At 45.5% G+C, this 27,575-nt stretch overlaps 1 protein-coding gene across 4 annotated transcripts in view; it reads left to right on the forward strand.

The window, feature by feature from the left end:
- The first annotated feature begins 1,478 nt into the window (after positions 1–1,478).
- Positions 1,479–27,575, forward strand: part of SEPTIN8 (septin 8) — a 377,700-nt gene continuing 351,603 nt past the window's right edge. The window contains exon 1 of one of the 4 annotated variants that reach the window (XM_078653090.1): positions 1,479–1,813. In XM_078653090.1, the coding sequence (XP_078509216.1) occupies positions 1,784–1,813 (30 nt within the window). In that variant the 5' untranslated portion in view covers positions 1,479–1,783. The remainder of the gene's footprint in view (positions 1,814–27,575) is intronic. The other 3 variants (XM_078653091.1, XM_078653093.1, XM_078653092.1) reach the window with 3 other exon arrangements.

Below are 27,575 nucleotides of genomic sequence, written 5' to 3' on the forward strand. Positions count from 1 at the left end.
TTTGAGACTGGTCGGGACTAGGGCCAGAAATGCTGCCCTCTGACTCCTTCCCTCCAAAACTCCTTTTTACTCATCCAAAAGCCTCTTCCTACTGCTAAGACTTATAAAAAATAAAAAAATCCTTCACTCTTTTATCCCTCCACTATCCTTTTTCAATCAAAATTAACAGACTAACATGTTCACTTCTCAAATTCCATATTCCATATTCAACTATACTAATAACTGAATAACATATCTACTACTCAAATTACTTCATATTTATACTATACTAATTTTCAACACTAATCCTTTATGGGTTCCGGAGTGGCATGCTACTCGCCAGAAAAGCGCTTCAACACCCATCAGGGGTAACAAGTGCTATATGAATGCAAATCTTTCTTTACCCTTTTATCCATCCGCTATCCTTCTCACTCCAAGTAACAGACTAATATCCACCACTGAAATTACCTCATATTTCACCATATTAATTCACCACTAATCCTTTATAGGCTCCCTGAATAGCATGCGTCAACAAGCGAGCGATAAATAAATACAAACCTTTGTCCTACTCTATCCTTCTGCTATCATTCCAAATCCAAATAACTGACTAACCTATCTACCACTTAAAATGTACTTGCATGTTTCACTATACTAATTCAACACTAATCCTCTGTGGGTCCCGGAGTAGCGTGCTACCCGCCGAAAAAGCGCTTTGACGCCTCATCAGGGGTAGTAAGCGCTACATAAATGCAATTACAATACAATACAATACAATTATGTGAAACTGACATACAGCAGGATGCAATATCAACACATTCAAATCTGAAGTAATGTTGTTACCCTGCCCAAGTTAAAAAATGAGGTGGGAGTCGAGGTTCTAGCCAAGTGACTGTCTAGACCAGAAGGCCTATATAAATAGCATAGGAGTAGCTTTACTGTGGTGACCAGCGCAATCATGTGGGTCGGGGAAACAAATCGACAGGCCCTTAAAGTAGTTGCAGGTAACACTTCTTGCTAAAGGATAACCTGAACAATGCTCGGGTTATCAAAATTACATACAAACTTTATAAATGTTTGCTGTCCGGGATTGCATGACATATCAAAGATATTTTTACATCTTATAATTTGTACAATGGGCTATCCTTATTAGTACAGACTATAACCAAAATAAAGTATAATAATAATAGTACTCATTATTCATTATCATCATCAGCTAATGATTGTCCCTGGAATTAATCATCATTTGTGCAAATGTTTAAGAATTCCCTGTATAAAGATATCGAAGGAAGAACGGTGGCCTTCTTAGCTTCCCATGAACATTTGACATTCATTAAATGTAACATCCTTCGTGATATTTTGGAAAAACATAGACGCAAATCTGCAGACGTGGCAGGCATGGGTTAAATTCCCTAGTCTTTCATTGAAAAAAAATGACAGGAACCACAGATGCATTCAAATACTACATCTCCCGGCATGACCAGGGGACGGAACCATTTCTCAGATCATACCAAAGCTATCCACTAGGTGTGCAGACTTCCGAATAACCTCGATATGATAACATTATCGTCAGTGATGAGGACTGTTTTGTTTCTGAGGTGAGCAGGTGAAGCCAAGCTTCCCTCATTTCCAAAAGATCGTTCTCTATACCTCGTAGAGAAATTGGTCTGTTCCAGGAAGCCGGGCAGCCATCTTGGACGGACTGAGCAGAGTCTGGGGCAGCAGCGGGGATTGCATCTATCCCGGGAGGAGGAGCGGCAGCAGCGGCAGCAGCAGCAGCAGGAGGCATTGCGTGCTCCAGCTCACCATGGCCGCCACCGACATAGACCGGTTCTCGGTGAGTACTGCAGCACGCGGGCCCCTTCGCCGCTGCAGCCCCTCCCTGCAGGCTGCGGATCATGAGGATATGTCACTCATGAGCCCTGCTGTTCTGTAGATGGCTGGAAGGTGGAGGGCACAATTGCAATATTTTGAGGCTTAATACTGTGTGTGTGCGCGTAGCTGTGCCGAGATTCTACAAATTCAGGGTTCTGCTTCTTCAGGAGAAAGGAATGTTACATTAAATAAATAAGCACCTCTTGTTTATCTTGCGCTGCCTAGGAGAGGGGCGTTTACATACACCACATTACCTGAGGTCTCTTCTACGTGTTGTGCTTGGTACATTGGGGTTGTAAGAGGGTCACACACTCTGAAGGTTCAAGGTTCTATAGAATTACCATGCGAAGAGTTTGACAGAAAGTTGGTGTTTGAGCGGCTAGTTTGTTTTTACCTTCTGAGACTTTTCCTTGATTTGACGCTGAGATCCATTGCGCGAAGGTGTTTCTAAACAGTGCACTTCGTTTGCATGCCAGGGTTTCAGTTTGATGCGATTACCTTGATAACTTGATGGATGTATTCTGCTGATGCAGTAGTTTGTCTTTTTGCTCCAATTCAGGGTGGGTTTTTTTCAATCGAATTTTTGTAACTCAGGACAGGCTCCTCTAATACTAGGCTGTAGCGAGGGTGTCAACATCTGGGACCCCTCCCCCATCTCCAAACTCCCTTCTGCAGAACAGCTGTTTCCAGTACTCTTTGGAGTGGGGGTAGGAGGTTGGGAGGACTGGGTGAAAATAAGATTCTGCTGTACATACGTTTTACAATGACCTCGCCGTGGTCCCCGCGCAGCCCCCACGTCCGATGACAGCAGCATCCTGTGCAGTGGAAGTGCAGACTGGGAGGGTGCTGTGGAGCCCGGGGAGGTGCTGATGAGGATCCAGGGCTCGGTAGGGCGTGGGTGAGTCGGTGGCTCTGCTGCTGGCACCAGCACCGGGTGATTCAGACAATGTACTCGCTTTGATCTGCAGTTGTCGCTTGGAAGCAGACATGCTTTCTTATTGTGCAGTAAATTAAAATCGTGCAGGACTGTGGTGACACTTGAATATTCAGCTGTTTGCAAGATGGAAGGTAGTGTCGTCCAATAAACTTTTGTAACTCCTACAACGATCTGTTTTTTTGGAAAAAAAATCTCCAACTTGGTTTGGATTTGTGCAAGCCTGTGTGCACGGTGACATAGCGCTGGGCACGGCAGTTAGCTGAACTTTCCTGTATCCACTGCAGTATTTGGTTACCCACTGGCTTGTGTTTGTCTTGACGTCCTGCTGTTGTTTCGACACTTGGTGTGTGACCATTAACAGTGTTTACAATCTACTAACTGCGAACTAGGTGCTCCTCTCTCGCTGTCATGTTACTGTTTACTGTGTGAATATGCACTCGGTCTAAAAGCGAGCCAGCCGCTCGACCACATCACTCTGTCTAAGTTATTACTTCTTTACTTTGTTCCTTAACCTTTCAAATCCACACTCCTCTTACAAGTGTGGAATTGTATCAGCATTTTCTAGATATTTTGATGCGCCCGCATGCCTTATTAGATAAAAAATGTTTCCTACGCAGACTTGAGCATATGTCGTGCACGATTCTTTGAAACGATTGTTTGTCTGATGTCTGGATAAAGACCACGTGGGTTGCAATGCTCCTCTATTTCTCTGTGTTATCTCCAATGAGCAAGCGATTTATCTTAACTGACAGATCCAGTCTTGCCATCAGCAAGCTGAAAATCGATCCACACTGCGTTTTTGTGATTTAGGTGTGAGTAACTCCCGAAAGTCCTCAAATAAAATAGCTTTCATGATCAAAACAGGGAGTTAAATATGGCCTTATTTAGTTGCTAGGTCAGCCCACTAGTATTTTCACATGTGCACCGGACACTGGTCGGCTAAGAACAGGGCTTAGTGTGATGGTGAAGGGGGGGGGGGGTCTCTTTAAGGAGCATGGCTAGAGGTGTGGCAGATTTTTCCCAGGAGACGTGGCCTATAAAATTAAGGGTGTGGCTTACAAGATGTAAGCTATTAATCCTGCGTGTCACACGTACCCTCTGAATTGTTTTTGGGTGCCTCTCTCTCTGAGCCTTTTGTTATTGCATCTGGGCATATCTCGCACAATAACGGGCAAAGTGTAAAATTTGCCAGGCCTACTGACTTTGTCAGCGCTTTTTATCAGATATCCGAGTAACAATTATATTGTTATGACAAATTAGAATTGAAAATGCTTCAATTCTGAAATTATGAGAGGGAGGTCCGTGTTAGGGTGTCTGTAAGGAGTTATGGTCTTCGGAGTGCGACAGTCACTTATCCCCGTCGCACCACTTTCCTCCACAGCCTCTCTGTAAAGCACTCGCACCCTTTTTTTCTCTTCGTATCTTTGTGAAATCCTCCATCTGCATATTTCACATCTAATCACTTTCCTCTTCCACACTCTCTTCTGCATGTACTGCCTTGCATCTCCTACACTTCACCCCCACACATTCACCTGACATTTTCTTTCAACAGCTTTGTACTTCCTTCACACGTTTTCACGTGTACTTCCAATTGGAAGTAGCACATGTCACTATTGCTTTGGGAAGAATCCAATGATTGCATGGGCATTTATTCTGAACATCTTTATTTCTGACTGACAGCACTGTGAGAACCTCGCACTGCTTACAGCCTCAACTCCATAGTTCTTCATTGTGGCCTGTTAGAAACACCCTCAACCTGAGCTCACATAGAAACCTACAGATGACCCAGTCCACCGTACGCACAACACAAGATTAATACACAGCATTATAAAACTAAGGAAAGACAGCCTTCTGGAAAAAGTAGCACTTAAGGAAGTAAATTAAGTAAAACATGAACTCTAAACAGGAGCTAAGTTATTGATATGGCTTACCTTAATGTTTTGGACAATCATTTTTAGGTTAGCCTGGGCAGCACCAGCGCTGCTCTGAGAGGCATGCTGTATTGAGGTATGGAATAGAAGCTCCGCCCATTTCCCACCCATCTTTTCAATTGGCTCCTGTTTCTGTCCTTTCAAAATGGTTGCTTTTCATTTGTGAATAGGCTTAGTAGTCCCTCCTTGGTAACACCTTGTGTGCATTTGTAACCTCCCGTAGGAACTGGACTTTTTAGTTGTGTTGTTACATGGTCGGCTTTATGTAGTCGGCACGCCGACAGCTTTTATATTGTTAATAGTAATGTATTTATTTATTGTACAGCACGGTCTGCTTTAGCTATAGCAGCCACGCGTATTTATTTATTTTACGACGCAGTTGCTTTCACTTTAGCGGCTGCGCTTATTTATTTATTTAATTTACAGCGCGGTCTGCTTTCATTTTAGTGGCCACACTTATTTATTTAACTAATAACGCAGTCCACTTTCACTTTAGTGGCCTCACTATAAAATCTTTCTTTAATTATTTCTTTTTTCTTTTTGGGTGAAAGCGCCCCATACCACGCTTTCACTGTAATGTTGGCCGTGCCCTTTTCTTTAGATGCTGCTCACTGCAACCTGAATGCGACATGCAGCGTCTAAAGAAAGGGGTGCAGTCATCCCAGCCGGACTGGGAACCAAAACCGGCCCTGGCAATGTGCTTGGCCGGCCCCCCCGCCCCCCGGGCGGGAGGGGGGCGAGCGCTTTGCCAGGGCCGCTTTTCAGCCGATTTTGTTACAGGGCCGATTTTGCAGCTATGCTGCAAAAACAACTCTGCAACAAAAACGGCCCCCAGGGCCCAAAACCGGCCCCCACCCTTGCGGCCAACCGGGGGATTGCCCGGTGCCCACAACGGCCAGTCCGGGCCTGGCAGTCATCTTTAAAGTGGTCTCGCATTTGCGAGAGTTTAAGCAGAATGAAATGACCATTCCTTTTATATATGTGTTGCGTGTAAAAACACATAAAAGGCATTGTTATTTACAATGCCAATAGCTTAAACTCTCGCAAATGCAAGACCTATTGCATTGAAAATGCTTGAAAAGATACTACAGTTGAGAAATTGATCATTCCTTTCACTTCTTAAGAACATCTGTATAGGCAGGATCGGATTGGTCTATAGGGCAATCGGGCAGTGCCCGAAGGGCTGGTCCAATAGGTCGGCTTGTGGGCCGGTATTTTGGAGGCCTGTGGGCCTTTTTTATCCTCTAGTGAGCTGGTTTCTGCTGTTGATTTCAATGATATTATGATAAACATAGCTTGTAGCGTGCACAAACGCAAGCAATGTCCCATACCTTCCAAAACATCTTTCCGTGTCTTTACAAGTTCAAAATTTCCCTATTTGAAAATGTGACTTATTGGTTTTTTCTTAGCTATATGATTCCCTAATGGGGACGACTTTTATTATGGTGTCTAGGCTTTTTTTCTGTTCCAGTCCAAACCTGTGTTTAGGGCTCGATAGGGACCGGTTTCAAAATTGTAACTACTTCTAGGGCAGAGGCCCCAAGTGACCTAGCCCACTTAAAGCCTTGGTTAAGAACATGAAATAGCTCAGAGCCTAAGAGCTATTTGTTGTAGGCATTTCTCCTTTGGTAATATTTATCGAGCGACAGTGTGTGAAATTTGGGACATGTTTGACACCTCTAAGTATCAAACAAGTTCGTACAAGTATGTATTATGCTTCATCCATTAGCTCTAGTACAGCATTGATGAAAAACAACGTGCTTGTTTCAGGCCTGTTTGTAAATATTTCAGAATTTTCTGCTATCCAAGACCAAATTATAAGTCCTTGTTTTCTTAGCACCTGCGTATTAGCTATTTTCAAACATTGTCCTAGAGACTCAAACGGTTAAAATGAGCTCATACAATTGAACTGAATCTGTATTGATTGGTATATGTAAACCATTAATAACAAAATTAATTATTATATGCATCAGTTACAATATGCTGCACCCATACACACAAAACATGAAAAATAAAACATTATACTTAGAAAAATTATGCAGCTGAAAGGCCTAAAGCTAAAGCTGCCTGCACACTGACTACACAAAAACAGAATTAAATAATCCTCATCACAAAGGAGTTCTAGGGGTCCAAGGGGGGATTTTTGCTTTGATGCAGTCAATATATATTGTCGACGTTTCGACCCTGATGTTCGTGGCGGTTTGAAACCATCTCACAGGGTCTTTTTTTCATCAGGACAAGGGGGGGGGGGGCAACCATGAGTTGCAAGAAAAGTAACCATCCACTGGGAAAGGTATCCTCTTTTAGGCACAAAAGCAAAGGCCCAAATATTTTTAGCTCAGCCCTATACTGGTTTCCTCCCGATTTAAAAATCACTTTCCTCGCTGGTTTCTCATTTTCCCAAATATGACATTAGAATTATATCTTATTTGCGAATAAGCTATTGGCACTACATTGCTTGTCCAGCGCAGCTTAATTCTTTGAAGTGCAACTACAGTTTGATTTAGTGAAACAGCTTCATCGACATATTTGGAACAGTGGTACTGCATTCCCAATTAACTTTTGTCTTTCTTGCCCTCCATTCAATTGGTCCCCTTGCCCGCGACGTAGCATTATTAACCCATTTATCATTTGTTATTACAAACCGTATCTATACTTTTTAGGTTTTGCCTAGCGAAAGCTGCGCTCTGCGCAGCTTTTCGCGCAGGCGAAATCCTGTTGAGAACTGTAGGGTGCTTTGGGTCGGCCCTCGTCATTGATTGGCTGGCTCCGTAAACGGAGCCTTGCCATTGGACGAGGGGCCTGTCCGTCAATGCCGGACCAGACACGGGGGCGTTCCTGACATTCTTTGCCTTTTGCCGACGTCACGCGACGCCGGGAACGCCCCCGAGTCTGGTCCGGCATTGCCGGCACCTCCCTTGCTCTACTGTCATCACCACAACACTGCGCCCATTTTATCCCAAGCTAAACACTCGGAGAGGCGCAGTGACCGGGTCTTTGAAGGCCGCTCTCCCAATGAAAACAAGTTTTCTCTCCGAGTCAGCACGAGCAGGAAGACGAGCAGCGCGCCTCCCAGCTGGCCTCTCGCATCAGCATCCAGAGCTGCCCTGCGCGGTGTGTAGCTTCAGTGGAGCTTCAGAGTGCAGAGTGGAGCTTCAGAGTGGAGCTTCAGAGTGCAGAGTGGAGCTTCAGAGTGGAGCTTCAGAGTGCAGAGTGGAGCTTCAGAGTGGAGCTTCAGAGTGCAGAGTGGAGCTTCAGAGTGGAGCTTCAGAGTGGAGCTTCAGAGTGGAGCTTCAGAGTGGAGCTTCAGAGTGGAGCTTCAGAGTGGAGCTTCAGAGTGGAGCTTCAGAGTGGAGCTTCAGAGTGGAGCTTCAGAGTGGAGCTTCAGAGTGGAGCTTCAGAGTGGAGCTTCAGAGTGGAGCTTCAGAGTGGAGCTTCAGAGTGCAGAGTGGAGCTTCAGAGTGGAGCTTCAGAGTGCAGAGTGGAGCTTCAGAGTGGAGCTTCAGAGTGGAGCTTCAGAGTGGAGCTTCAGAGTGCAGAGTGGAGCTTCAGAGTGGAGCTTCAGAGTGCAGAGTGGAGCTTCAGAGTGGAGCTTCAGAGTGGAGCTTCAGAGTGGAGCTTCAGAGTGGAGCTTCAGAGTGGAGCTTCAGAGTGGAGCTTCAGAGTGGAGCTTCAGAGTGGAGCTTCAGAGTGGAGCTTCAGAGTGGAGCTTCAGAGTGGAGCTTCAGAGTGGAGCTTCAGAGTGGAGCTTCAGAGTGGAGCTTCAGAGTGGAGCTTCAGAGTGGAGCTTCAGAGTGGAGCTTCAGAGTGGAGCTTCAGAGTGCAGAGTGGAGCTTCAGAGTGCAGATTCAGAGTGGAGCTTCAGAGTGCAGAGTGGAGCTTCAGAGTGCAGATTCAGAGTGGAGCTTCAGAGTGCAGAGTGGAGCTTCAGAGTGCAGATTCAGAGTGGAGCTTCAGAGTGCAGAGTGGAGCTTCAGAGTGCAGATTCAGAGTGGAGCTTCAGAGTGGAGCTTCAGAGTGGAGCTTCAGAGTGGAGCTTCAGAGTGGAGCTTCAGAGTGGAGCTTCAGAGTGGAGCTTCAGAGTGGAGCTTCAGAGTGGAGCTTCAGAGTGGAGCTTCAGAGTGCAGAGTGGAGCTTCAGAGTGGAGCTTCAGAGTGGAGCTTCAGAGTGGAGCTTCAGAGTGGAGCTTCAGAGTGGAGCTTCAGAGTGGAGCTTCAGAGTGGAGCTTCAGAGTGGAGCTTCAGAGTGGAGCTTCAGAGTGGAGCTTCAGAGTGGAGCTTCAGAGTGGAGCTTCAGAGTGCAGCTTCAGAGTGGAGCTTCAGAGTGGAGCTTCAGAGTGCAGAGTGGAGCTTCAGAGTGGAGCTTCAGAGTGGAGCTTCAGAGTGGAGCTTCAGAGTGGAGCTTCAGAGTGGAGCTTCAGAGTGGAGCTTCAGAGTGGAGCTTCAGAGTGGAGCTTCAGAGTGGAGCTTCAGAGTGGAGCTTCAGAGTGGAGCTTCAGAGTGGAGCTTCAGAGTGGAGCTTCAGAGTGGAGCTTCAGAGTGGAGCTTCAGAGTGGAGCTTCAGAGTGGAGCTTCAGAGTGGAGCTTCAGAGTGGAGCTTCAGAGTGCAGCTTCAGAGTGGAGCTTCAGAGTGGAGCTTCAGAGTGCAGAGTGGAGCTTCAGAGTGGAGCTTCAGAGTGGAGCTTCAGAGTGGAGCTTCAGAGTGGAGCTTCAGAGTGGAGCTTCAGAGTGGAGCTTCAGAGTGGAGCTTCAGAGTGGAGCTTCAGAGTGGAGCTTCAGAGTGGAGCTTCAGAGTGGAGCTTCAGAGTGCAGCTTCAGAGTGGAGCTTCAGAGTGCAGAGTGGAGCTTCAGAGTGCAGATTCAGAGTGGAGCTTCAGAGTGCAGAGTGGAGCTTCAGAGTGGAGCTTCAGAGTGCAGAGTGGAGCTTCAGAGTGCAGAGTGGAGCTTCAGAGTGGAGCTTCAGAGTGCAGAGTGGAGCTTCAGAGTGCAGAGTGGAGCTTCAGAGTGGAGCTTCAGAGTGGAGCTTCAGAGTGCAGAGTGGAGCTTCAGAGTGGAGCTTCAGAGTGCAGAGTGGAGCTTCAGAGTGGAGCTTCAGAGTGCAGAGTGGAGCTTCAGAGTGGAGCTTCAGAGTGCAGAGTGGAGCTTCAGAGTGGAGCTTCAGAGTGCAGAGTGGAGCTTCAGAGTGGAGCTTCAGAGTGGAGCTTCAGAGTGGAGCTTCAGAGTGGAGCTTCAGAGTGGAGCTTCAGAGTGGAGCTTCAGAGTGGAGCTTCAGAGTGGAGCTTCAGAGTGGAGCTTCAGAGTGGAGCTTCAGAGTGGAGCTTCAGAGTGCAGAGTGGAGCTTCAGAGTGGAGCTTCAGAGTGGAGCTTCAGAGTGGAGCTTCAGAGTGGAGCTTCAGAGTGGAGCTTCAGAGTGGAGCTTCAGAGTGCAGAGTGGAGCTTCAGAGTGGAGCTTCAGAGTGCAGAGTGGAGCTTCAGAGTGCAGATTCAGAGTGCAGAGTGGAGCTTCAGAGTGGAGCTTCAGAGTGCAGAGTGGAGCTTCAGAGTGGAGCTTCAGAGTGCAGAGTGGAGCTTCAGAGTGGAGCTTCAGAGTGCAGAGTGGAGCTTCAGAGTGGAGCTTCAGAGTGCAGAGTGCAGCTTCAGAGTGGAGCTTCAGAGTGCAGAGTGCAGCTTCAGAGTGGAGCTTCAGAGTGGAGCTTCAGAGTGCAGAGTGGAGCTTCAGAGTGGAGCTTCAGAGTGGAGCTTCAGAGTGGAGCTTCAGAGTGGAGCTTCAGAGTGGAGCTTCAGAGTGGAGCTTCAGAGTGGAGCTTCAGAGTGGAGCTTCAGAGTGGAGCTTCAGAGTGGAGCTTCAGAGTGCAGCTTCAGAGTGGAGCTTCAGAGTGCAGAGTGGAGCTTCAGAGTGCAGAGTGGAGCTTCAGAGTGCAGAGTGGAGCTTCAGAGTGGAGCTTCAGAGTGCAGAGTGGAGCTTCAGAGTGCAGAGTGGAGCTTCAGAGTGGAGCTTCAGAGTGCAGAGTGGAGCTTCAGAGTGCAGAGTGGAGCTTCAGAGTGGAGCTTCAGAGTGCAGAGTGGAGCTTCAGAGTGCAGAGTGGAGCTTCAGAGTGGAGCTTCAGAGTGCAGAGTGGAGCTTCAGAGTGGAGCTTCAGAGTGGAGCTTCAGAGTGGAGCTTCAGAGTGGAGCTTCAGAGTGGAGCTTCAGAGTGGAGCTTCAGAGTGGAGCTTCAGAGTGGAGAGTGGAGCTTCAGAGTGGAGCTTCAGAGTGGAGAGTGGAGCTTCAGAGTGGAGCTTCAGAGTGGAGAGTGGAGCTTCAGAGTGGAGCTTCAGAGTGGAGCTTCAGAGTGGAGCTTCAGAGTGGAGCTTCAGAGTGGAGCTTCAGAGTGGAGCTTCAGAGTGGAGCTTCAGAGTGGAGCTTCAGAGTGGAGCTTCAGAGTGGAGCTTCAGAGTGCAGAGTGGAGCTTCAGAGTGCAGAGTGGAGCTTCAGAGTGCAGATTCAGAGTGGAGCTTCAGAGTGCAGAGTGGAGCTTCAGAGTGCAGATTCAGAGTGGAGCTTCAGAGTGCAGAGTGGAGCTTCAGAGTGCAGATTCAGAGTGGAGCTTCAGAGTGCAGAGTGGAGCTTCAGAGTGGAGCTTCAGAGTGCAGAGTGGAGCTTCAGAGTGGAGCTTCAGAGTGGAGCTTCAGAGTGGAGCTTCAGAGTGGAGCTTCAGAGTGGAGCTTCAGAGTGGAGCTTCAGAGTGGAGCTTCAGAGTGCAGAGTGGAGCTTCAGAGTGGAGCTTCAGAGTGCAGAGTGGAGCTTCAGAGTGGAGCTTCAGAGTGCAGAGTGGAGCTTCAGAGTGGAGCTTCAGAGTGGAGCTTCAGAGTGGAGCTTCAGAGTGGAGCTTCAGAGTGGAGCTTCAGAGTGGAGCTTCAGAGTGGAGCTTCAGAGTGGAGCTTCAGAGTGGAGCTTCAGAGTGGAGCTTCAGAGTGGAGCTTCAGAGTGGAGCTTCAGAGTGGAGCTTCAGAGTGGAGCTTCAGAGTGCAGAGTGGAGCTTCAGAGTGGAGCTTCAGAGTGCAGAGTGGAGCTGCAGAGTGGAGCTTCAGAGTGGAGCTTCAGAGTGGAGCTTCAGAGTGCAGAGTGGAGCTGCAGAGTGGAGCTTCAGAGTGGAGCTTCAGAGTGCAGAGTGGAGCTTCAGAGTGGAGCTTCAGAGTGGAGCTTCAGAGTGGAGCTTCAGAGTGGAGCTTCAGAGTGGAGCTTCAGAGTGGAGCTTCAGAGTGGAGCTTCAGAGTGGAGCTTCAGAGTGGAGCTTCAGAGTGGAGCTTCAGAGTGGAGCTTCAGAGTGGAGCTTCAGAGTGGAGCTTCAGAGTGGAGCTTCAGAGTGGAGCTTCAGAGTGGAGCTTCAGAGTGCAGAGTGTAGCTTCAGAGTGCAGATTCAGAGTGGAGCTTCAGAGTGCAGAGTGGAGCTTCAGAGTGGAGCTTCAGAGTGCAGAGTGGAGCTTCAGAGTGGAGCTTCAGAGTGGAGCTTCAGAGTGGAGCTTCAGAGTGGAGCTTCAGAGTGGAGCTTCAGAGTGGAGCTTCAGAGTGGAGCTTCAGAGTGGAGCTTCAGAGTGGAGCTTCAGAGTGGAGCTTCAGAGTGGAGCTTCAGAGTGCAGAGTGGAGCTTCAGAGTGGAGCTTCAGAGTGCAGAGTGGAGCTTCAGAGTGGAGCTTCAGAGTGCAGAGTGGAGCTTCAGAGTGGAGCTTCAGAGTGCAGAGTGGAGCTTCAGAGTGGAGCTTCAGAGTGGAGCTTCAGAGTGGAGCTTCAGAGTGGAGCTTCAGAGTGGAGCTTCAGAGTGGAGCTTCAGAGTGGAGCTTCAGAGTGGAGCTTCAGAGTGGAGCTTCAGAGTGGAGCTTCAGAGTGGAGCTTCAGAGTGGAGCTTCAGAGTGCAGAGTGGAGCTGCAGATTCAGAGTGGAGCTGCAGAGTGCAGATTCAGAGTGCAGAGTGGAGCTTCAGAGTGCAGATTCAGAGTGGAGCATCAGAGTGCAGATTCAGAGTGGAGCTTCAGAGTGCAGAGTGGAGCTTCAGAGTGCAGATTCAGAGTGGAGCTTCAGAGTGCAGAGTGGAGCTTCAGAGTGCAGATTCAGAGTGGAGCTTCAGAGTGCAGAGTGGAGCTTCAGAGTGCAGATTCAGAGTGGAGCTTCAGAGTGCAGAGTGGAGCTTCAGAGTGGAGCTTCAGAGTGCAGAGTGGAGCTTCAGAGTGCAGAGTGGAGCTTCAGAGTGGAGCTTCAGAGTGCAGAGTGGAGCTTCAGAGTGCAGAGTGGAGCTTCAGAGTGCAGAGTGGAGCTTCAGAGTGGAGCTTCAGAGTGGAGCTTCAGAGTGGAGCTTCAGAGTGGAGCTTCAGAGTGGAGCATCAGAGTGGAGCATCAGAGTGGAGCATCAGAGTGGAGCATCAGAGTGGAGCATCAGAGTGGAGCATCAGAGTGGAGCATCAGAGTGGAGCTTCAGAGTGGAGCTTCAGAGTGGAGCTTCAGAGTGGAGCTTCAGAGTGGAGCTTCAGAGTGGAGCTTCAGAGTGGAGCTTCAGAGTGGAGCTTCAGAGTGGAGCTTCAGAGTGGAGCTTCAGAGTGGAGCTTCAGAGTGGAGCTTCAGAGTGGAGCTTCAGAGTGGAGCTTCAGAGTGGAGCTTCAGAGTGGAGCTTCAGAGTGGAACTTCAGAGTGGAGCTTCAGAGTGGAGCTTCAGAGTGGAGCTTCAGAGTGGAGCTTCAGAGTGCAGAGTGGAGCTTCAGAGTGCAGAGTGGAGCTTCAGAGTGCAGAGTGGAGCTTCAGAGTGCAGAGTGGAGCTTCAGAGTGCAGAGTGGAGCTTCAGAGTGCAGAGTGGAGCTTCAGAGTGCAGAGTGGAGCTTCAGAGTGCAGAGTGGAGCTTCAGAGTGCAGAGTGGAGCTTCAGAGTGGAGCTTCAGAGTGTCAAGAGCAATGCCAATAGCTCTAACTTTAACAAAGGCAAAACCATTGCATTGTAAATGCTTGTTTTGCACTGTCACAAGCACTCATTAGAAAATGAGCTGCAATTATTACGCCCCTCATCTGTTTTCATAAGCGCTCATTTCCAGACTTTACTTGGTGTTAACGGTAATCAAAAAGGCACCTGATCCAGGCCATGACCTTTGTAGTGATGTAGTAAATTGAAGACGGAATCCTCATTTGGAAAAAAAAAACATTGGAAAGAGTGTGTTTGCAGCAGTACACCACGTGCTGACTTGTTAGAATGCATTTTACTCATGCAGGATGACGTATTTTCCAATTGGGATTCACCAGACACCCCTTTACCCTTCAAAACGTCCTCCCAGAAGCTCCTTAATCCTCTAATTGCCAGAGTGCGGGCATCGCCGGGCTTTGATTCTTGGCGCGCTGTGCGCGAGCCCCGGTGCCGGCCGTCTGGGTGAGTCAGAGGTCACACCTACACGCCGAGCATTTCCTGTAACGAAGCCTCGCCGCTTCCGAGACACGCATGATGTCGCTCTGCTGTGAGCACCCCCATGCCAACCTTCACAGGAAAGAGTGCGGAGGCAAGTAAAATCCCCGATGGTGTGCATCCGCCGCGCCTCACGGCCTCTCTTCAGTGGATTGCACCCCAGAATCCAATCCCACGCTGAAGCTCGGTGAAGGCGCGTTTTAGACACCCTGTGCTCCTTCGGTAGTTCAAAGAACGCAGATTACAGTGTAGCCCTTCACTGTTCAATTGTGCAGTGCTGTAAGAAGAACCTATGGGGGATTAGCTCCAGCCCCAGCCTTTACCTGCCCTTTGTAATGTTTTGACGTTTCCCTTTGTGAAACAAAATACACAAGGCACTTGAATGGTGAGCTCCTGCCTGACCTCTGGTATTAGTGCACAATGACAGAGGGCGGCACGCATGATCCAAGGGCTGATTAGACTAAGCAGGGATTACTTCACCCCCTGGGAGGGACAGGGGGTGGAAGTGTTGCCCTTGTTACCATAGAGGTTTTGAATCTAAGAGTCTTGTCTGAAGGAAGTTTAAACCTGGGTACACTTGGGGACGTTCAGGCGGCCTGGGCTTTTTTTTTTTTTAGTGAAAAAGAACAATTGATGGACAAAATGTAGAACAATGTCATACATTCACCTCAAGTTCAGAGATCTGGGCATAAATCCATCGTTTTTTTGCTCACCGTGCTATTCAAGTTTGGACCCAGCCATATGCAAATCAGTCTTGACCCTGCACCAAATGGGAAAAGTCCAGCCCCAACTTCCAGGCTGGAGGAGAATGTGAATTATTCAGCATTCCGTCTATCTTTTGTTGCATTTACACTTTTCACCCTAAGTGGGACAGGTATAACCATATGTGGGTCCCTTGCTCACTGTGCCACTGGATTCAAGCTAGCCTGGCTGATGATGGATGACATACCCTGAAACCGGTCCAGAGGATGCTTGTTTCAGGTCCAGGTAGGACCTGGCTTGGCAGTTCGGTCTGGACTATTCCCATGAGGCACAGGGTCAAGACTAATTTGCACATGGCTGGGTCCAAACTGGGGTGACGAAGTGAGCTAAAGAATGACAGATTTAACCCAGATCTCTTGACTAGGGGAGAATGTTTGAATCATTCAGCATTCCGCCTATCTTTTGTTGCAGTTACGCCTGACCTTTTTTTTTAGCACACCCTGGGTTAGGAGAACAATGTGGCTGTCTATCCACATAAACACCACTATGCTGAACAGGGGAAGTAAAGTTCTGCATAATTTCTCTGGGGAAAGTATTTGGCTCTTTTTACACTACTATTGTACTAGCTACTAAAGAAGTCAGATTCCTTGTACGTGTTTGTGCACAAGTGCCTGTAATATAATACGTTGTCTTTTCCAACCTCCAAGAGCTAGTGTGTGCTTGTTGACCCTTTTACACCTCCCCCTCTGATCTCTAAGAGGGGTCGAACAAGACCTGAACCGGATCTGTCTTTTCGCAGGGAGCTTCTCTCTGTCTCTTGTAGCTATCACAGTATTAACGGGTTGCCTCCGGGTGATGCAGGGCCCTCTTCTAACTAACCAAAACGATAGTTTAGCAGTACTTAAAGGAGTCACCTTCTCATTCCCCCAGCATCACATGCATAGTGTACTTGAGCTCCATTTGTTCAACTTTTTCCTTTTACAGGCGCCGCATGCTTCAGGTGTACACCTGCATTTAGGAGCCCAGAAAGGCGTGGTCTGTTATTACAACATAGTTTCACAGGCATTCAGTATGCGGCGGAGCTGCATACCTTCACGCTGCCTTCTTCGGTCATTGGACTCCCCTAGTTCAAAAAATGTCTTAAATTGTGGCTCCATGACAGACAAAATGAGGTCAAACCGTGACCACTCACGTGTTTTGTCGCCTTCTCTAAGTTGACTTTGCTGTCAGAAGAGATACTGTTTAGTTAATGAATTGCTTGCTCGAATACTTGAAGCCCCAACTTCCCCAGAATTTTTTCGTAATAAACAGTGTATCTCCTTAAGTCTCTTCTTATCTGCTGAAAAAGGTCAGTGTTCAGAAGTGTGCTAATGCCATTGAGCTATTTAAGAGCATAACCTCCTTGTCAGCTGCAATCACATGTTTAACCACTCCAGGCTCTCGTGTACTCTCGTGGTTACAGCAGTTCTGCATGTTGAGAGGAGAGCCGGTATCCCAAGATGGCCACCGACCTCGAGACCCCTGCATGGTTAACTTAATATAGTCGGCCATTCAGATGAGTTTAAAAACCTTCTGGTGCACTCCTCTTTCCGCAGGTTGTGTTTCTGCAAAATGTAGCCCTTTGAGTCAAATGGAGTTTCTGAGACATCTCCGAGGTCGAGGAATAAAATAATAACCTTTGTGTTTATGAGATGTAATGGAACTGGTGCGATTAACGCAGTTTATTTGAAATCTTGAAACTAGTAATGTATCTAACTGAACCGCTTGTTGCTAAAACAGCACCTCCTATGGCTACTATGTAGTCTTTTTGATGTATTTGAATAAGTGGCATTAACTTAATGTTACTGATTTGTTCTATCTTTTAATTTAAGAAAGAATGTATTGAGTTTTCATGAAATAATGCCATACACAGAAACAAACTGTGTGGCCTAGTGGGGTAGATGGCAAAACCAGGTTCTGTGTAAAAAGGTTATAGTATATATTCAAAACATTATTGGATATTAAGCTGTGTATACCAAATTTACTCCCACACAAATTGAAAAGTCTTTAGAAGGAAAGGAGAGAGTTTGAACTAAGGAATAGAGAAGAAAAAGAGTGACAGGGGAAGTATGAGAGGTTATCAGGAGTGGGGGCAGAGATGGTCTAAGTGGAGGTTTATATTCTATCTTCTTATGATGGATTCCATACAGAACAAGTAATATTAGCAGGCTCTGTAATAAATGTTTGTGCCAGACACTGTGGTACTCTGGATCACTCTCACCCTAGGAACAATAATGGAATACATGGTTCCTAACGGTGTCCAAATTTGCAGTGTGGGTATTGTTCTCTGCAGCGACACAACTTACTGAGCTATTAAATATGATGTAATTAATGCACGTTTATGCATTTTGTTTACAATCCGCGACATTGGCTAAAAATGTGCATTGTGAAATTATGAGAAGCACAAAAAAACGCATCACATTGTCCTCAATTTTTCTTCAGATCTTACTGCTGAGCTGTATGAGGGTGTGCTGTGAGTTCTAGCAGAGTACTTCCCTTATACAGTTTGCATCTTATACTTTTTATGTCATTCTAAGGAAATAAGTGATTTTGCCGCTTTTGCTGGCTATCCCATTTGTGACTAATTTTCAACGTTTTATTTGATCGTGTCTGTAAGTTTCTGTATACCACAATTTCAAAATGCACCTTTCTGCTGAACAACATTGTGATCCTTGGCAAATCATGGTAGGTATCGACCCTCTGCCTCTGCTCTCCATTTGCCTCCCCGCCAAAATCAAGTCGAACTTCAAAACTTTTTATTTTAAAACACTAGTTTTCCTGGCAGAAAATGTTCTCAGACCAATGTAATACCATTATAGCGCCTGTCTTTTTTTTTTTTTATATATATTTTTCAACAATTATGCTTGGTTCAAGGAATGATCCTGCCCTAATCTTGTTCCCCCAGAATCGTAAAACAGATTGCGCTCTGGCTAAAGCTGCCAGGACGGTGGACGTCCTAGGAAGCGTCCAATTGATGTGAGAAGTTTGGTTGAAATGTGAATAACCTTGTAGTAATTCTTCCGCCTTGACTGAACAGGGGCGAGCCAACTCCCAGTTCTCCCTGGGCCGTTTCAGTTGCGGTGAGGAATCTCACTACGGTATTTACGGCCTGGTTCACAGCGAAAACTGGTTTAACTGGCGAGGCCGCGTTTTTTTTCTCCAATGCAGACGTGGTGAGCTTGTTTATGTGGCATGGCTTGAATGCTGATGCGGTGGGAGATAAATGCCTCTGAAAAATGTGTTTTTGCATCCTTCTTTTCAGCTTTTGGAAGGCCTGTGTTACTTTGTGCCTTTTGTGAAGATCCTGACTAGGAACTGTTTGTAACTCTGTGTCTCTTGTAATCCAGAGTGAAACTGAGTGACGGTTTGAGTGTGTGATCCTTCTTAGCCAAAATCCAGGTTGCAGTTTGCTATTCACTGTGAGAACAAAGTAGGCTGGTTTTTCATCCATTATGAAAACAAACCACTATTCAAATTTACTACCCATTGTATGAATGTGGCATTTCTATAGCGTGATCCTAGCCAAAAGTCAGTGGAGTGCTGTACATGGTCAGACCAGCTTAACCCCTTGTATGCGGTGCGGATTCCCCCGCTGTGCTGGGGGGCGGGGACGCGCACAGCGCCCCTGTGCTCATGACGAGCTCAGCTCGTCATGCGCCATGGTGCTCATGTGCTCATGACGAGCTGAGCTTGTCGTGACCACACCCGTTTGTGGAGAACTTTCGCACAGCAGGGGAATTTCCCCAGCGTGCGAGCGTTCTAACGGTCATGACGAGCTGAGCTCGTCATGAGCACACGAGCACCGTGTCTCATGACGAGCTGAGCTCGTCATGAGCGTTCAAGGGGTTAAAAGCAGTGAGTAATGGTCAGTGGCGGCTCCTCCGCTATGACAGAGGAACATCACTCACCCTTCCATCAGGGTAAAGAAAATACAGATAAAATGATAATAAACCATAGTCTATTATCGTTTTATTTTGTGTCCCGTAGTCTTGGGGGTGGGGACAGGGGGATAACAGGCATCCATGGGGAGTGGTATGCACTGTTATTAGTGTGCAAGACCGTTTGGCCTGCCGTCTCATAACTGGCAAAACAGTCATGTGCACATTGTATGTTCTCCATGCAGGCTGCATAACAGCCTGGGTGGAGAACATGCCCAGGCTCTCAGTCCCTGGCTGAGCGCCGAATCACGGCACTCAGGCCAATCACAACTCTGCACTGCAGTGTTGTGATTGGTTCAGGGGAGCCTGGGTGCTTCCTTCCGGAGCAGAGCAACGACGAGGAGAGGCGACTAGAAGAGCTGTGGGGCAAGGAGGTAAGTTATTATCATTAAAAAATGTTTTACAACCTCCTTGCCCCGCTTCCTACCACCTCTGATCTGGTAATGGTACAGGAACCGGAGTTGTGGACGGTTAATGCTTTTTGATGTAGTGTTTAAAGAAGTGTGTTCTAATGGATACGTGGATGGTGTTCAAAATCATGGGTGCATATATGGAAAAAGGCATGCAGTCTTGTTTTTCTTTTCTACACTTTTGCAGTCTAAGAAGTGGCTGTGGGTGTGCTGAGAACCACCAGGAATGCTGAACTTCTCTACAAGATAAGCAGGAGTGCTGGTTGTGATGAATTTGTAAACAATGTCTCTGGTTTAAAGATAGTGTTGTCTGGCAAGGGGAGCCAATGGAGTTCCATCAGGGTGGTGGTGATTTGATTATATTTCTTCAGAGCATTGGGGAGACGGCCTGCAGTGTGTAGGATGCCCCGAAGGGCTTCCTGTGTGGAGTCTTTAAGGCCATAGATTAGGGCAGTACCACCAGCCAGATATGAGAGGGTCTATGAGATTAAGTCACAATTTAATACTATCTGCTGAAAGAGTAGACCACAGTTGGTGTCTGCTGTCCACTATGAAAAGATTATCAAAATAAGTAGGTCATACACTTAGAAATGGCTACAGTTCAATATTGTTTCAACTCTGGGAGTAAGTGATGGTTGACATTTGTGAAACTAAAAAGTATTTTTCAGGTAAATCATTTACTGGTTCAGTATTGCTCATGTAAGACTATACTAAGGATCACTACCAGCCACTGTACAAAAAACACAATTTAATCTTTCCATCCACAACCGAACAGACCAGGAATCAATATCCTGTTCATCCTAGAGCAAGCTACGACTTTCTACTGAGACCAGGACGAGATTCAGTGTGACTTTCCACTATGAAAACAGACTACAGTTTACTTGTGGTAACCACATTGGTAATACAATTAGTTAACTAAGCACACAGAGGATAAGACTGTTTACTTAAACAGTTCCCCATAGTAGAAAACCTACTTGTGTTATCTACTGTGATCATTTGTTGTGATCCAACATTGCTGTCCACTCTGAGAAGAGGTGCTGGTTGAATTTAGAAAGAAAATGTTCTTATTCAGATATGCCATCAATAATAGTATACCCTGTGAGAAACGAGGAGGAAACATCATTGCCGAACACTTTGAGAATAAGCCAATGCATAATGTTGACACCCGTATAAGAAAAGCCACAACTTAGTGTGGATGTCCACTGTGAGAACAAGCCACTGTTAAAGTTTGGTATCCACAGTGGATAGAACTTGGGTTATCTATTCAGTGAGAGAATAATTTATTGTTTAAGTAGACCAACAACTTGGTAGAATGTATTCTGGTCCAATATTGCTACCAACTATGAAAAGAACAATGATTTGTAGTTGAGAGTTATAATGTTAACTACAAAATACTTAGAGTGCTGTTTTTTTTCTATTTGGGAAAGTAATTACGTGATTTACAAGTCTAGGTCCCAACATTGTTTTGATTCCAATAATGAAGTGCAATGGTTACGATCCCTAAATATAGCCAACATCGGGGAACTAGTATTCACCCTGGGGAGGGAAAATATTTAGAAAAAGTAAAGCTTCGGGTGGGAAGAAAAGCAATTTCCTTTTACGTGACCTTGAGTTGAGGAAGTTAAGAATGCTTGATGTGTGAGAATTCCATTGCCCAAATTAATCATTTCGGGATAGAAAAAGCAAAACAGTGGCATAGTGTTCAATGTCATTTACAATACATTTACCAGATGAAAAGCCAAAAGTTATTACATAAAAAGAAACTGAATCTGAATTTATAATTATCATTGTCATGCAACCCTTTTGGCTGGAAATCCGCCAAGTGGGGTTATTTATTTTATTTTCTCCTTATAATAAGCACTGCCAAGGCTGGGTAGGTTTCAAGACCTGCAGAGCTATTCACAGTGTCTTTATTCATCCTCATTTAACTAGCACTGCAATTAAGGCTGTTCTTTCCTTTCCGCAAAACATATATTTCATAGAGTGGTAGATACATTACGGGTTATCACATGATAAATACATGGTATATCGATAATCCTGGGTGTTATAATTGAAGAAGAGATCAAACCCAATGCAGTGGTGTCTCATGACGATCCAGCAGCAGGCACCATTCGGCATCCATTGTTGCCAATTGTTGATGTTTAACTTACACACTCACCACAAGTATTCAGGGGGTTGGGTGGGTGTGCAGGGTATGGGGGTGGGACAGGGGAGTCAGCTCAAGGGCCACATCAGACCCGCACAAACTGACTCATTTAAAAGGCCCAGGAGACCGCCCTTAATTTCTGCCAAGGCGAACCTCCATCAAGAAATACCTAGAGTTCTATGTTCCCATTTGCCCACCAACCTTAGAGAATTGTTTCCTTTTGCAACTTCTCGATTAAGTGTTGGTGTCATTTATTAGCATTCAGATGTCCAATACTGTTGCGAGGTCACAGTGTTTTCTGTGTGGTGATCACAGAATGTTTTAAGAGCTTTGAGGAAATGTAGCAAACCTTTCATTAATTGGTCCACTCGGGTGAGGCACCAAGAACGGCAACTGTTTGAAAATCCGCCACTAATATTTGTGGTTGTGTGTAGGTTGAGGCCATTTTTTGGCCTAGTTTCGTTACGTCCAAATGAGCCGGTTGTGGTTAGAGATGGTACAAGCTGATCAGGCACAGAAATAACTTTTCTTTAAGGTGACACAGATGTGACACACAAACATCGAATTAGGAACTATTGCAAATGGCATTCATTTTTGTGTCTCAGTTGTCCCCAGAGTGGATTAAGCATTAGAAGAATGACTATGCCGTAAATACGGATTAACTGACAACTTTACTCACAGCATGAACCCATTATACAAAAAGGCACAACATTCCTTCTGTAAAAAAACGACATTTTTTGTTGTTAAATCTTAGAAACACCTAAAGCCATTAAAAAGATAAGATACTCAAGCACCCATCATCATAGTGCAACATCACATAACACACATAAGTGTACAATAAATCAGTCTAGAAGAAGAATGTACTTAAACATAGAAAAATGGCCTTAAAGATTTTTTTTAATTCTTTGAATTAGCTATAGAAACAGCAAATCGATATCCTCATACATAAACATGTTCTGATTATAAAGTTTAATAGTACTCAAGTTATTTAACCTCGAAAAATCTCACCAATCAAGCAAGTGACCTGCAGGTTTCCTAGTTTTAGACAGCAACAGCAAATAGACAACTGTCCTAGTCATCCTTCTTTAATAAATTATTTTTTAGATCTTGCCTATCAGAAAGCACAAGCGGTCTACTTTTGAAATGCCTAGTCTGGGCTCATCAAACAATCAAGTGGGCTAACGGCCCACCCACTCCTTACCATTTGTTGTCTTTTATTGTCACTCTTATTTGAAGTCTTGCCACTCCCCTTCTTCGGTTTGTCCTTCTCCTGAAACAAACTTTTTCACCATTCTTTTGGCTCAATGACTTGTATACTTCCACTGCTCACATTTAGGGAACTACTTTTTGTATTCTCTTACCGCACGCCATGCGTGTGCTTCTGTTTGAAGCTCTTTTCCTCCTGTGCTACTCCAACTCTTGTGCTCCTGCTCTGACCCTCATGGCTCATGTTGGTCTCTCCATTGTGTGCTGCTCTCTCCTGCCTGTTTCTCCCTCACGCTCCATGTTGTCAATCTTGTGTGCTACTTTGCTTCTCTTCCCCCACTGGCTTTATGTTATTCCTCCTCTGTAATTCCCGCCTACCTCCATTGCACCCCAACCCCTTGCAGGCATGTCAAATTTTTGGCCACTTTTTTGTAAGGGGCCTAAAAGCCGCCATTTGCTGCTGGACGCTCCAATTCTTCAAAAGTGTTTTTGAGCACTTAGCATCTTATTTATTTTTTTATAAATAATTACACGATTTAATATCTGTAAATTTAAAAAAAAAAAAAAGTGAAAGGAAACTGAAGGTACCTACAAAATGAATTAACTGTTAACATTGTGCCATTTTTGTGCCGATGCTACACAGCATCGACAATCTGCGTTAGCAAAGCCAATAGATCCATCCAAAAAGCGAGATCTACTAACTTTGCCAATGATTCTTTACTAAAGTACTCTGTGCAACATATGACTATTTCATAGCTCTGTAAATACTGCCTGTTCCCATTATTCCAGCGCAATGGGAGGATGGAAAGCGGCGTCGGAAATGACTTGGAAGATTACAGACTTAGAAATTGTGCTTAAACCACACTTAGCTCTAAAACGTCTATATTCGTTTGCTCGTCGGTGGGGGCAATTTGAGTTAAACCATAGGTACTCTATGATTTATAACATAGGCCCAACAATGCCTATTGCAAGAGACAAACAAAAGATCTCGTTTTATTACCAAAAAAGGTGTGTTGTGAGACGGGGATTACTATATAGCCTTCTGTGCAGTGGGAGGGGGATTATGATCCATTTCTGCCCTTCAACCTCAACACGTCTCAGGTTAGAGCCTCACCTCGGCTCAATTACTAAGGATTACACTTCCACACCTAAACCTCCCCTCATTAAGGAAAATCCCCACTTAGATTATCTGCCGATTTTCTGCCTTGTTAATGTGTGTTGTAATTGTTAGGTGGAGAGTAGGGAAAAACTCGTGTTGACAGATCTGCCGCAAGAGCGGCTGGTGCAAGATTCAGTTGGAAGGCGTGACCTGGTAAGAAGGACTTCAACACGTCTGCTCTGTGCTTCAGAAACCCAGATTAATTCACACAGAGGAGAACACTGCCTGCCTTCTTGCCGTTTTTACAGGTGATTCATGTTTAACTTTACCCTGAACTGGCAAAAGTACAAATAACAAAATAATAATCCTCTTTTTAGTTGGGTACACGAAGCAGGACGTTAATGAAACCCCAGCTACCCTAATAGCCAGAGTTTTTGGAGCACGTGAGAAACTTGAGATAAGTGTGTCTAGGAATGGGGTGGCCAGTGCACAGGTTGTTAAACTCCTCAGTTTGTTTGCACCACCCCCTGCTAGCGGTCCCCTAAAAAGCTGTGAGCCCCCCCCTCCCCTCTCCTTACTGAAGATAGGACACCCTCTAATGCATGCAGAGGTTGTCTGAAGATCATGCAGGATTACAGGAGGGAGTATGAAAAGGGTACCTCTGCTTCTGGCAGGAGCCAGTTCGGAGCACTAAATTGCAAGAATGAACTCCAAGGATTTCACCGGTCACCAAATAGCACAGCAAAAACGTACAGGGTTCCTTCTGCTGCGGCATATTGGGTAAGAGCAATGGGACCAAAAACTGAGTATTTATAAAAATTAAAAAAAAGAATCTGAAATGGGGATGCGAGACACCCCATCACTCAGGAAATGGGAGGAGGGAACGCTGCAAAGTCTTTCAGTGAGAGGTATACATGGGCAGGGGTTGTGAGAAAAAAGTATGACATCATCTGGGGAACCTGGGATCCTGGAGACATAGAATAATCGACAGGAAGGTGAATGACGACATTGAAAGAAGTGAAGTGGACAAGGGAGGAGGGATGAAGGAAGATGGGACTGCATGCAAAGAGGATCAACACAAGCTGGGACTTTGCAACAAGATATATGGGAGGCATTGCCATACAGTGGGAAGGAGAGGGTAAGAGAGGAGGGAATGGTTTTCATGCACTTTTATTGTTTATTATAAATTTAAAAGAAATACACATAATTAACATTTAAAAAAAAAAAGAGCTCAACAACACTGTTAGGCCAATTTAAATAACTGCAGAGAACAGGAGAGGCAAGTGGGGGTGCAAGATGAGAGGGGTAGGGAACAGGAAAGAGGAGGCGCCTGCCAAGCTTATGTTCTCCTAAGTTGAAAATTGACAATGTAAAGGAAGGAGATTAGGAGCAGTAGTAAAATTATATAGTGGAAATGAAGAGAATAAAATGTATTGTTCATAGGGGGGGGTGGGGGGGGGGGGGGAGAATAAACAAATGGAGACCTACCCACTTCCCCACCCCCTTCTGCATAACACCAGGGGAAAAATCATCCCCATTCCTTGGCTGTCAGGCAAAACAGTCATTCCCTTGTGCGCCCCCCCAGTATCCCTCCACAGCCTGTCTAAATATAAAGTGAGAATGTACCCGTGTAAAACATGAAGAGCGTCTCTACTTAACCTGATAACTAGTCATTCAGACCCCTTCTTTTAGTTTGTGTGATTGCTGGAGAATACCTGTGGCTTCCTTATATGTAAAGCAGATCCCACGCGCAGCTCCCAGCAGGTAAAGCCGGGCTCCAGCTGCTTGGGGCAGATCGATCCTTTGCCGCCACCTGCGAGTTTACAAAAATCAGAGCAAACAAAAAAAGAAATAGATCCACTGACATTCGAGCAGAAGGCCCAGCCTTCCGGTTCCAGTTTCTGTATTTTTAGGACCAACAGCACAGTTTAATTCTCTCATTTATGCATATGTTCAATAATTTGTACTTTGCGCTCTTATACATTTGTAATTTAATGTTCATTTTGGAATTTGTAATTTTGTATATGTTATGCATCGTGTTTTTTGTTTAAACCCTATTGCAATAAACTTAAAATTTCTACACAAAAATAAATAAATAAAGGTCAATTAGAATAAAATGGTATCTCGGGTTCTGGGAAAGCAATGGTAAACAACGTTATTAACTCTGTTGCTTCAGCCCCCCTGTGGCCAAGGCGCCTTCCACAATGCCATGGTGCTGCGCCCCCAGCGTGTGACGAGTACACAAACTTTTTTTTTCCAGCCAGTGAAGGAAAGAAATAGAGGGACCCATGTTGCCCTGGTTCAATAGCTATTTTTATGTCGAAGCCTACTAGACGCCGCATTTGTCTGGTTGCAAAGACATTTTGGGGACATGCTGAAAGCTTCCCTTGGAATTCATTCCACCCATTGCTTACCATTGGCTTTGTTTTGTAACTCACATTTGGTTGCCTTCTATTTGCTGGCTTTATGTGTGTTAGGCTGCCAGCATGTCTTGTCTCTCTCGTTGGAGCATAGCATGTTTACCACCTCTCTGACTGAGTCCTTGTATTCTTCCACGAGTGCTCGCTTTATGGCAAATCCTTTCATGAAGAAATCCACAAGAGTCCACTTGTTTTCAGTTGTGTCACTTGTAGGCTAGTTCAAAGCAGAACACATGCTGTATTTCTGTGAAAAGGTTTCCTGCCTCCTATCTTTCTGCTTGACTGATTCTACTTCTCTCTGCCACTATCAGTTAATCCTTTTCACATGCCTGTCAAGAACAATGTTATGTCTATGAGCTTGTTTATTTTGGTCAGTGCTCCTTTCTAATAGCATAACTTAAACAATCTTTCTCAATTTAACACCCATGTTATAGGCCCTGAAAGTAGGGAAGTAGTGGGGGCTGAAGCACTCCCTCAATAACCATGCTGGAGTTCAGATGTGAATTTGTAATGAACAGGCTTGTAAATCTTATCTGGTCACCTTTGCTGTGCATTCAAAGACAGAGGTCAAATGTCAGGCTCTTTCTTTTGAGTGCTGTTTGTGTTTACTGTTCTTTCTCTGTAAAGTGAGAGGATTTACATGACTATCTTCCTGGGTACTGGAGGTGTTAATGAAAAGGCTGAGGGATGTTATTTTTCTATCTCACAACAAAATGTAAATGCCAGTAAATGAACTGTACCAATATTTTAGGATTAAAAAAACACTTTTTTTGTAATTATGAAGTGTGGTGGGAAATAAATATTCGGATACTATCAAAACAAGCCAGTGCACTAGGTGGTGCTGACTTCAACACATTGTTTTGTGCGCTATATAGTTTTATCAGTAAAACTGGATTTCTGTGTAAATGTAATGGTAATTTCCGCTGAAATTGTTTTGTCTTTAATGGCAGTGCGGTACCACACCATGCATACTCCACTCTTTGCCCCTTCACTCTACTCCTTTCTACTCTACCTCTCCACTCTATGCCACTCTACTGTACAGCACTCCACTGTATGACACTACTACATTCTATGCCACTCCATGACAGTCGAGTCTATGACACTAACTTTTAACCATACTGAACAGCAGCCTCTATGGTGTATAACATGGCTTAAACTCATTGGCTTTGACAATAGCTATTGCATAGGCGCGACCTATTGACTTTGCCGATGCTTGTTGTTTTTTTTTGCTGTGGCAGAGCTCATCCCTATCCGATGCTAGCCCAATTGGAGCATTTAAGGGTCAACAGCCACATGCAATGTTTTTTTGTCCAGGCTGAGCCTTGGAATTCACAACTGACTTCTCTCTGCAATATCAAACTGGACTCCAGTGCGTGGCGCACAACCCTATAGTCTATCAAAGGAGACAAATACCTGCAGTTAAGGCCAGACTACTTTTTAGATGGCATGGTCATGCTGATCTGCATATGATTTGACACACT

This window comes from Lissotriton helveticus, chromosome 7 (assembly GCF_964261635.1).
Source record: "Lissotriton helveticus chromosome 7, aLisHel1.1, whole genome shotgun sequence".
In the NCBI taxonomy this organism is placed as follows: domain Eukaryota; kingdom Metazoa; phylum Chordata; class Amphibia; order Caudata; family Salamandridae; genus Lissotriton; species Lissotriton helveticus.